At 44.2% G+C, this 11139-nt stretch overlaps 1 protein-coding gene across 2 annotated transcripts in view; it reads left to right on the forward strand.

Moving 5' to 3' along the window:
• The window catches only part of ACYP1 (acylphosphatase 1), a 14218-nt gene extending 8003 nt beyond the window's left edge, over positions 1-6215 (forward strand). For both annotated transcript variants that reach the window (XM_008064160.2, XM_008064159.2), the window contains exon 3: positions 5790-6215. In XM_008064160.2, coding sequence (XP_008062351.1) covers positions 5790-6005 — 216 coding nt within the window. In that variant the 3' untranslated portion in view covers positions 6006-6215. The remainder of the gene's footprint in view (positions 1-5789) is intronic.
• Positions 6216-11139: the final 4924 nt, after the last annotated feature.

Raw genomic sequence — 11139 nt, forward strand, 5'->3', positions numbered from 1 at the left:
GTTGCCCGGGCTGGTCTTGAACCCATGGGCTCAGGCAATCCACTCGCCTCAGCCTCCAAAAGTGCTGGGATTACAGGCTAAGCCACCGAGCCTGGCCTCACGATTATTTTTTAGCTGTTTTGACTTCTTTGGTTTCTTTGTTGTTGTTGTTGTTGTTGTTTTTGAGTTGGAGTCTCACTCTATCACTTAAGCTGGAGTGCAGTGGCACACTCGTGGCCACCACAACCTCGACCTGCTGGGCTCAGGTGATCCTGTTTCAGCCTTCCAAATAGCTGGAACTATAGGCACGTGCTACCATGCCCGTCTAATTTTTTTCCATTTATTGTAGAGATGAGATCTCAGGAAGTTTCCCAGGCTGATCTCGAATCCCTGTACTCAGGCAATCCTCTCGCCTCTGCCTCCCAAAGTGCTGGGATTACAGGTGTGAGCCACCATGCCCAGCCTTGTTTTGGCTTCTTTATGTTTTTTTTTTTTCTTTTGTGTCTGAGTCTCACTGTCACCCAGGCTGAAGTGCAGTGCACACTCATGGCCACCTCAGGCTCGACCTGTTGAGCTCAGGTGATTCTTCCACCTCAGCCTTCCAAATAGCTGGAACTACAAGTGTGTGCAACCATGCCCGGCTAATGTTTTGATTTATTGTAGAGATGTACTCTCACCAAGTTGCCCAGGCTGGTCTCGAATGCCTGAGCTCAGGCAGTCCTATCACCTCTGCCTACCAACGTGCTGGGATTGCAGGCATGAGCCACTGCACCCAGCTCTTTATGTTTTTATGTGAATTTTAAGATTAATTCATCAATTTCTTCTCTGAGATTTTGATAGAGATTTCACTGAATCTGTAAATCAATTTGAGGAGTATTGTCATCTTAACAGTATTAGGTCTTCCAATCCATGAACATGGGATATTATAGGTGTTTAGTTCTTCTTTAATTTTTCCCAATAATGTCATAGCTTTTCATATGTCTTCTTTTGTTATATTTATTCCTAAGCAGTTTATTTTTGATGCTATTATAAATAGAATTGTTTCCTTAATTTCATCTTCAATGGTTAATTACTAGTATATAGAAATACAATTGATTTTTGTGTATCAATCTTATATCCTGCAATCTTGTGTAATTGTTTACTGGCTCTAGTGTATGCATATGTGTGTTCCTTTGGACTTTCTGTATATAAGATACATCATCTACAAGTAAAGGTAGTTTTACTTAATCCTTTCCCATCTGAATGCCTTTTCTTTTTCCCTGCCATGGATAAAGGCTCAAGTATAATATTGAGTAGAGTGTAAGAGCAGACATCCTCATCATGTTTCTAATCATAGAGGGAAAGTCTTCAGTCTTTTACCATTAGGTATGATGTTGGCTGTGGACTTTTCACAGATGCCCTTTATCAGGTTCTCTTCTGTTCCTAGTTTGTTGACTATTTTTATCATAAAAAGGGTATTCAATTTTGTCAAGTGATTTTTTGGTCCTCTATTGAGATGATCATGTAGTTTTTATTAATATTAAATCGATTAATTCTTGTATGTTGAACTGATCTTGTACTCCTGGGATAAATTCTACTTTGTCATGGTATATAATCCTTTTTATATATTGCTGGGTTTGGTTTGCTTTGCTATTTGTTTATTTGTTTTTGCTTTTGTTTTGAGTCAGGGTCTCACTCTGTCACCCAAACCGCAGTGCAGTGGCATGATCACAGCTCACCGCAGCCTCAAGTCCTGGCCTCAGGTGATTCTTCCATCTCCTGAGTAGGTGGGATTACAGGCGTGTGCCACTGCACCTGGCAATTTTTTTTTTTCTGATTGTCTGTAGAGATGATGTCTTGCTGTGTTGCCTAGGCTGGTTTCGAATTCCTGGGCTCAAGCAATCCTCCTACTTCAGCCTCCCAAAGTAGTGGGATTACAGGTGTTAACCACTACACCTGGCCCTGGTTGGCTAGTGTTTTGTTTAGGATTTTTGCATCTATGTTCATATAGAGTATTGGTCTATGGTTTTTTGTTTTGTTTTGTTTTTTCCTGTGACTTCTTTGGCTTTACTACAAGTATAATACTGGCTTAATAGAATGAGTTGGAAAGTGTTTCCTCTTGGTTTTTTGGAAGAGTTTGTGAAGGACTGGTGAAGGATTCGTCTTTTAAACATTTGGTAGAATTTACCTGTGAAGCCATCTGGTTCTAGGCTTTTCTTTGTAGGAAGTTTTATTTTTTTCCAACTCAATTCCTACTTTCTATTCAAATGTTCTGTTTCTTCTTGATTCAGTTTCAGTAGTTTGTCTTTCTAGAAATCTGCCCCCTTTCTTCTATATTATCTAATTTGTTGGCATATGATTATTCAAAGTATACCTTTACAGTCCTTTTTATTTTTGTAAGATTGGTAGTAATGACTCCTCTATTACTTCAGTTTTTTTGTTATTTTTTTGAGTTGGAGTCTCACTCTGTTGTCTAGGCTGAAATGCAGGAGCATGCTCATGACCACCACAGCCTTGACCTTCTGGGCTCAAGTGATCCTTCCACCTCAGCCTTCCAAGTAGCTGAAACTACAGGCACGTACGTGCCACTATGCCCAGCTAATTTTTTGGTTTATTGTAGAGATGAGGTCTCACCAAGTTGTCCAGGCTGGTCTCTGACCCATGGGCTCAGGCAATCCTCTCATCTCAGCCTCCCAAAATGCTGGGATTATGGGCGTGAGCCACCACGCCTGGCCTACTTCAGTTTTAATAATTTGATCCTTATGTCTTTTTTCTTGGTCATTCTAGCTAAAGGTTGCCAATTTTGTTGATCTTTTCAAAGCAGTAACTTTTGGTTTTATTGATTTTCTTTATTAACTTTTGCTCTGATCTTTACTATTTCCTTCTTTCTGCTTGTTTTGAAGTTAGTTTGCTCTTCTTTTTTCTAGTGTCCTAAGGTGGACTTCTAGGGTTTTTTTTCTTCTTTTTTTTTAATTTTAAAGTAGAGACAAGGTCTATCTATGTTGCCCAGACTGGTCTTGAATTCCTGGGCTCCAAGCAATCCTCGCACCTCCCAAAGTGCTGAGATTATAGGCACAAACCACCTCGCCTGGTGATTTCTAGGTTATTGATTTGAGGAGATTTTCTTTTTAGATTGCAGCTAGAGTTGGTGATTATTATGTTCCTTAAAATGTGTTCAGATAACTGTTTACGTAGAAGTATAGTTATGAGATAGAATTAGCTTTTTGGAATTTTCTTAGGGAAAAAAATACTGTTTGCTTGTTTAGGTAGATATTCAAAACTGAACATGGGCCAGGCACAGTGGTACACATCTATGATCCTCATGCTTTGGAAGCTGAGGTGGGAGGATGGCTTGAGGCCAGGAGTTTGAGACCGGTCTGGGCAAAATAGCAAGACCGTGTCTCTTAAGGAAAAAAAAAAAGATTGAGTACACAAGTAGGAAATTCCCACTCTCAACACTGGTCAAATTTTGGCATGTTTTGTTTACTCAGGAGTTCCAATAAATCACATGGCAAATTTTTTTTTTTTTTTTGAATCAGAGTCTCGCTGTTGCCCAGGCTGGAGTGCGGTGGCACACTCGTGGCTACCGCAATCTCAAACTGCTGGGCTCAGGCAATCCTTCTGCCTCAGCCTCCTGAGTAACTGGGACTACTGATGCAGGCCACACACCCAGCTAATTTTTTTATTTATTGTAGAGTTGAGGTCTCGCCAATTTGCCCAGGCTGGTCTTGAACCCCCAGGGTCAGGCAATACTCTCACCTCCGCCTCCCAAAGTGCTAGGATTACAGGCATGAGCCATTGCACCTGGCCTTTTTTTTTTTTTTTTGGTACAGGCTCTCACTCTGTAGCCCAGGCTAGAATGCAGTGACATGATCCTGGCTCACTGCAGTCTTGACCTTTTGAACCCAAGTGATCCTCCTGTCTCAGCCTCTGAAATAGCTGGGACTACTGGTGTGCTCTACCATGCCCAGCTATTTTTAAAATTTTTTGTAGAGATGAGGTCTCACTGGGTTGCTAGACTGGTCTTGAACTCCTAGGTTCAAAAATGCTTCCACCTGGCCCCCCAAAGTACTGGGATTACAGGTGTGAGCCACTGCCCTGGCTGGCAATTTTTTGGAAAAGACTTGACTGTTCTAACATCCTAATCAAAGCTGCACTTTTTTTGTTGCTGTTGTTTTGACAGGTTCTCACTTCATTGCTCAGGCTGGAGTACTGTGGCATGATCCTGGCTCACCACAGCCTCAACATCCTTGGCTCAGGTGATCCTCCCACCTTAGCCTCCTGAGTAACTGGGACTACAGGTGCACACCCCCACACCTGGCTAATTTTTTTTTTTTTGGTAGAGACAAGGACTAGCTATGTTGCCTAGGCTGGTCTCAAACTCCTAAGCTCAAGCAATCCTCCTGTCTCTGCCTCCCAAAGTGCTGGAATTATAGGCGTGAGCAACTGCGCCTTACCAAAACTGTACATTCTTAGAGCTTTTTACTATATAAGGTAACTCTAAGAACTAGACATAGTTGACTCCCTAGATTAATTTGAAGAAGAGAGCAATTGTTACACAGTTGGTTGGAGGTAGAGTCTTCCTCAAAATCTATTCTCAGCATTCTTCTTTTATGCTGTCTTCTTTGGCACTGAGAAATACATGCTGTAGGTATCTCTTATTTTTCTTCATTCCTTAATTTGCTCTGTATCCCTTAAAATGTTACTTATTTGACTGGAGTCTTTTTTTGTTCATTATGCAAACATGTCTGCTTTGAACATAACTGATTTGTTGGATAGTTCAGTTCCTCATCAAACATTTTTTTTGCTGTGCATAACATTTTCTTTGGCCAGCAACAGCAATTTCCCACATTCACTAGGTCACTGCTTTGGCATTTTGACATGCTGACTCCCATTTTCTTTTGCAATCCAACACCTATTTAGATTACTTTAACAATCAATGACTTTTATAATATCCTAATTATATATTTATACAAAAATAAGATAACCTTGAAAACATTGCTGCCTTTCCTAAATTTTTGGTTTTGCCACAGGTTAATGACTTGAAAGAACATTGGAAAGGGTAAGAAAAGAGCAATTACAATGATTAGATGCTCTTCATAAGCTTATTCAACTTTAAAGTCATTGTGATTTAGTTAGAAGTAAAGAAAGTCAAATGAAAACCTAACAGTTATGTGGTCTCTTGAAAGTTTGGTGTTCAGAGGCTGATGACCAGCTGTTTCCCTTCTCTAGGAGGACGACAGAAAGGGGCTTTGAATGCAGCATAAAGATGTTAGATTAGACAGTTTCTCTACAATGAGAATAATAGGATGAATTGCCCAGAAAATTATGAGATACTCTCTAATGATCTTTAAAGATATCATGGACACCAGTTCCATCTGGATTTGTTTAGGTGTGGTCCTGGTGAAAGCCAAAGGGAAGGATCAGATTACTTCATGCTTTTTTCCCACTTAACATACTCGGTAAATTCTTGGTGAGGAAAAGGAAACATACTGGGCAAGATACAGCCCAGTATCCTAAGGACAATCAGCCTTGGAATCATTTTGAAAGCATCTGTTTTGGCCTTAAGTATTTGGTACTTAACCAAATTGACTACACAGTGAAAATCCTAGTCTGTGTTTTACAAAGTAGAAAGAAATGGAGTCAAGTGGCCAACCCTTCATGTTAAGATCAGCAATGAGATCTTTCTTGCTGTCTTTCTGTTTTGACTGTTCTGGACAATATCAAATTAGTTTCAGTGGCTTGATTCTAGACCAAGATTCATGCAACAGATTGCTGTCTCATTTTGTTTTATTGAATCTCATTGGATATCTCTTTTCTACTCCCCTTAGGCTGAAGGTAAAAAGCTGGGATTGGTAGGCTGGGTCCAGAATACTGACCAGGGCACGGTGCAAGGACAGTTGCAAGGTCCCATCTCCAAGGTGCGTCATATGCAGGAATGGCTACGGACAAAAGGAAGTCCCAAATCGCACATTGACAGAGCAAACTTCAGCAATGAGAAAGTCATCTTAAACATGGATTACTCAGACTTCCAAATTGTAAAATAATGGCCTGAATTTAAATTTTCTAGGATTAAACTCAGTGGTTTGGTTTTTGTTAATAGAGACAGAACTATTGTGTGTTCAATATTAGCGTTTGTTAGTAAGTTATTTTAGTATCAGATATTTGAATGTTACTATATATTATGTATATGATGAAAGGATTACAGCTGTACACAATTTTATTTAATAAAAACACAATGGAACCTTCTGCTTAGAACATAGTACTGTTTTTTCATCTTTAGTGAACTTCCTTTTAATCTATTCAGTAAACATCTATGGGAAGAGGATTTTGAGGTAATTTGAAGTCTGACAGTAAAAAAGTTAGCAGTTACTTTGAATCTTTTTTTTTTTTTTTTTGAGTTGGAGTCTCACTCTGTCATTCAGGCTGGATGGCAGTGGCATGCTCTCGGCCACCGCAGCCTCGACCTGCTGGGCTCAGGGGATCCTTCCACCTCAGCCTTGCAAGTAGCTGGAACTACAGCCATGTACCACCATGCCCGGCTAATTTTTTTTTTTTTGAGTCAGAGTTTTACTCTGTCATCCAGACTGGAGTACAGTGGCACAATCACACAATCACAGCTACCTCAGCCCCAACCTACCTCAGATGATCCTTCCACCTGAACCTTCCAAGTAGCTGGGACTACAGGCAAGCGTCACCACACCCAGCTGATATTTTGATTTATTATAGAGATGAGGTCTCACCGTGTTGCCCAGGCTAGTCTCAAACTCCTGGGCTCAAGCAATCCTCTCACCTTGGTCTCTCAACATGCTAGGATTATAGACGTGAGTCACTGTGCCTGGCCTGAATCATTTCTTTTAATGGTTTCAAAGTTTTCTTCAGGAAATTGCATGCCTAGTAAGAACAAATACCACAAGTTCAGTTTGCTGGCTAGTCAAGTGATGTTTTGAATTAATTACTTTTAGTTTTCTGGAACTTCTGCTGTCTTTTAGTTTCCTTTCTCTAGGTAGGGAATGTGCAAAGCTATGTTATTGTTGTGTCCCCCCAAAATTCATATGTTGAAATCCTAATCCCTAGTACCTCAGAAGGTGTATTTGGACCTAGGGCCTTTAAAGAGGCGACTATGGTTAAATGAGGCTGTTAGGGTGGGCCCTAATTCAGTCTGACTGGTGTTCCTAAGAGGAGAAAATTTGGACACAGACATGGTGTGCACAGACAAAATACCCTGTGAATATGGACATCTACAAGCCAAGGAGAGAGGTCTTAGAAGAAACCATCCCTGCTGACACCTTGATCTCAGACATACAATCTCTAGAACCAAGAGGAAATAAACTTTTGTTTAAGCCACTCTGTGGTGTTCTGTTATGGCAGCCCTAGCAAATTAATATGAGTGATAATCAGGAGTTTGCTTCACCAGCCCTAGAGGATTGGGTGGGTTTGGATAGTCATTAAATATATGGCAAATGCTTACTGGGTCTGACGAATTTGTCATAAATTCTAACTTTAAAAACTTTCAGTGAAAATGAGACAGAAAGCAAAAACCATGGATTGGTTAACACTGTATTCTTACCAGTATTCTCAGAGGTCTGTTCTCTGTTAGTTATAAAAGAAGCTGTGCCAGCCAGGTGTGGTGGCTCACACCTATAATCCCAGCATTTTGGGAGGTCGAGGTAAGAGGATTGCCTGAGCCCAGGGGTTCAAGACTAGCCTGGGCAGCTTGGTGAGACCTCATCTTTATAATAAAGCAAGAAATATTAGCTGGGTGTGGTGGCAGATGTCTATAAGTCCAACTACATGGAAGGCTGAAGTGGAAGGATTGCCTGAGCCCAACAGGTTGATGCTGGGCTGGGGTGGTCATGAGCGTGCCACTGTACTCCAACCTTGGCGACGGAATGAGATCCAACTCAAAAAAATAAAGGATTCTGCTCACCCTTCAAGTTTTACAATCTGCTTTTTTTAAGTCCAGAGTTGTGGGTACCTGTAGATTAGAACACGTGACCAGCAGAGCATTGTATAGAATTTACGTTTTAGCTGCATTTTATGACATGTTTTGGTCCCAACTTCCTGGTGCTAGGTAGGAGAGGTGTCTCACAGCTTTTATCAATAGGGCCAGCAGAAGTGTTAAATTAGGCTTGCCATAGAGTAAAGGGAGTTTGCGAGGCCCAAGACATCATGCATTACACAAGTTATATAAATCACAAAACTTATGAATACATTGATACAAAAGTTATACAAAACACAAGACTTACGATTACATTGATATTACATTATTCAAATCTATGACTACTAAGGAAAGGGAATAAGTGGGGATTTACACCATTCCGGTTATTTTGCACAGTCTGCAGGGAAGTCAGGGATCCCTGAAGCTATTTGCTGGGAGTGCACAGGCGATAAGGGGAAGCTCACCTATTAGCTCTTAGGAGCTCTTGAACCCTTGCCATGCTCTTTTCTAGGGGCTGTGGCAATATGGACAGACATTAGCAGGTCTCTGTATCAACATCGCTGAGACGATCCTTCTGCCCCAGTCTTCCAAGTAGCTGGAACGACAGGCGCACGGTACCATGCCCAGCTCATTTTAAAATTTATTGTAGAGATGCGGTCGCCAAGTTGCCCGGACTGGCCTCAAACCCCTGGGCTCAGGCAGTCCTCTCGCCTTGGCCTCAGAATCATTTTAAAGAGGCCAAAGCCCACTCTGCTTCCTGGATTTGAATTCAGAAATAAAACTCTACCAGTTCCCTGCCCCTTCGATTTACCGATATAAAGGGAGAGCAGCCGAGCATTACTCGGACCGTAACAACGTCAAAAAAAGTCCATGGAGAGGGTCTCGGAGTCCTCTGCAAATAAAGAGTTGAGCTAGATGGCTCCTCAGCCTTCTCCAGTTCTGGAGTGTTATAGTTCTGAGATGGAAGGCTTTGGATTCATCCATCCATTGCATGCCTCCCAGTAGCTAGGCGCTGTTCTTGGCTACAGATGCAGCGGGAAACATACAAAATCCCTGCCTTCACGCAGCTCGCATTCTAGGGAGAGAAGGCAAGCAAACATGTGAAATACAGGTTGAGCCGGGCTCGGTGGCTCAGCCTGTAGTCCCGCGCCTTTGGGAGGCTGAGGTGAGTGGATTCCCCGAGCCCGCGGGTTCGAGACCCGCCTGGGCGGCGAGACCTCATCTCTACAATAAATCAAAAAATCAGCCGGGCGTGGTAGCGCATGCCTATAATTCCGGCTACTCGGAAGGCGGAGGCGGAAGGATCGCCGGAGCCCAGCGGGTCGAGGCTGCGGTGGCCGGGAGCGGACCCTGCACTCCAGTCTGGGCGACTGAGTGAGACTCCGACTCAAAAAAAAAAGAAAGAAAGAAATACAGGTTGAATTAAATGGTAGTAGGAGCAAAGGAGAACCAAGTGAGAAAAGAGAAAAGGAAAACAAACAACAACAACAAAACACAAAATCAAAATAAAAGTTTTTGTAACGTCACATCACGCCGAAAGGGACGAGGCCTGACAAGCAGAGGCACGCGCGTGGTAGAACCCCTGGCACGCATGCGCGGTCGGCGTCCCCTCGGTGGCGCATGCTCCTAGGCAGGCGCGTGCACGAGGCCCGCGAGCTCGGGTGCGCGGTCCGGCGACCCCGGCGGTTAGTACCCGAGAGCCGTGAAGCCGGATCGGAGGTGACGTGAGGGGAGCACGCGACGGACGGGTGGCTCCAAGAGCTCTTCTAACACCTCGAGGGCCCCACTTGCGGCCGCGGGCAGCTTCTCGGAGGCAGACACTCCAGGCCCCGGGAGGGCCCCGCAGCCGTGCGGCGGGGCGGGCGCGGGGGGCGCGCGGCCGGCGAGGAGCGCGGCTCGGGTCCGGCGGGGGCGGGGCCGGGGCGGGTGTGACCCCGGCGCTCGCGCTGCGCCCCTCCCGGGCTTGCTGAGCTCTGGGCCGGGCTGTGCTGCCCCCAGCCCCGGGCGCCGTGGGGCGTCCTCAGGAAGCCGTTGCGTTGGGTTTACGTTAAGCGGAATGTTTATTAAACTTTCTCCCTCCTTGCCTGCCGGCTGCGGAGTTCGTGATTTTAGAAATCCACAGAAGTTCTGCAGTTAACTCCTTGGTCTTCCTGTGAGAGGGCCAGCCCGTGTGGCGCTCACTGATGGAGAAAGAGAGCTTTCTTGGCACCAGAATCGTATTTTGTTTCATTTTTTTTTTTGAGTTGGAGTCTCTGTCACCCAGGCTGGCGTGCGGTGGCACGCTCACGGCCCCCGCAGCCTCGACCTGCTGGGCTCAGGGGATCCTCCCACCTCAGCCTTCCAAGTAGCTGGAACTGCAGGCATGCACCACCACGCCTGGCTAGTTTTTTGATTTATTGTAGAGATGAGGGCTTGCCAAGTTGCCCAGGCTGGTCTCGAACCCGTGGGCTCAGGCAATCCTCTCACCTCGGCCTCCCAAAGTGTTGGGATTCTAGACATGAGCCACCACGCCCGGTGGCACCAGAATCTTTTTTTTTTTTTTTTTTTTTGAGTTGGAGTCTCACTCGGTCGCCCAGACTGGAGTGCAGTGGCCACTCCCGGCCACCGCAGCCTCGACCTGCTGGGCTCTGGCGATCCTTCTGCCTCAGCCTTCCGAGTAGCGGGAATTACAGGCATGTGCTACCACGCCTGGCTGATTTTTTGATTTATTGTAGACATGAGGTCTCGCTGCCCAGGCGGGTCTCGAACCTGCGGGCTCAATGCAATCCACTCACCTCAGCCTCCCCCAGCACAGGGATTACAGGCTGTGCCACCGAGCCCGGCTTGGCACCAGAATCTTAATTATTATTATTTTTTTTTAACTTGCAAGAAAACTTAAAATCTATTCAGACAGCCCTTTGCCCACATTATTGCCAAGGTAGTTTGTGTCCATCTGTAAAGACCAAAAGAGTATTAACAATAAGGATTTTTTAAAAAACGTATCATCAAAATAATATATGAATAGGATTTTAAAATAAAATGTCAAAGAAAGGTTTATATGAAAAGGAATTTCCCAGCCTTCTCCTGATGCAAGTGCACTTAACCATAATAATAGTAATCTTTTTTTTTTTTTTTTTTTGAGTTAGAGTCTCACTCCTTAACCCAGACTGGAGCGCAGTGACATGCACACTCACGGCCACCCCAACAACAACCTTCTGGGCTCCAGCCATCCTTCCGCCTGAGCTTTCTGAGTACCCCGG

The sequence above is a fragment of the Carlito syrichta genome, unplaced genomic scaffold (assembly GCF_000164805.1).
Source record: "Carlito syrichta isolate Samal-C Ts95f unplaced genomic scaffold, Tarsius_syrichta-2.0.1 Scaffold307214, whole genome shotgun sequence".
Lineage (NCBI taxonomy): Eukaryota > Metazoa > Chordata > Mammalia > Primates > Tarsiidae > Carlito > Carlito syrichta.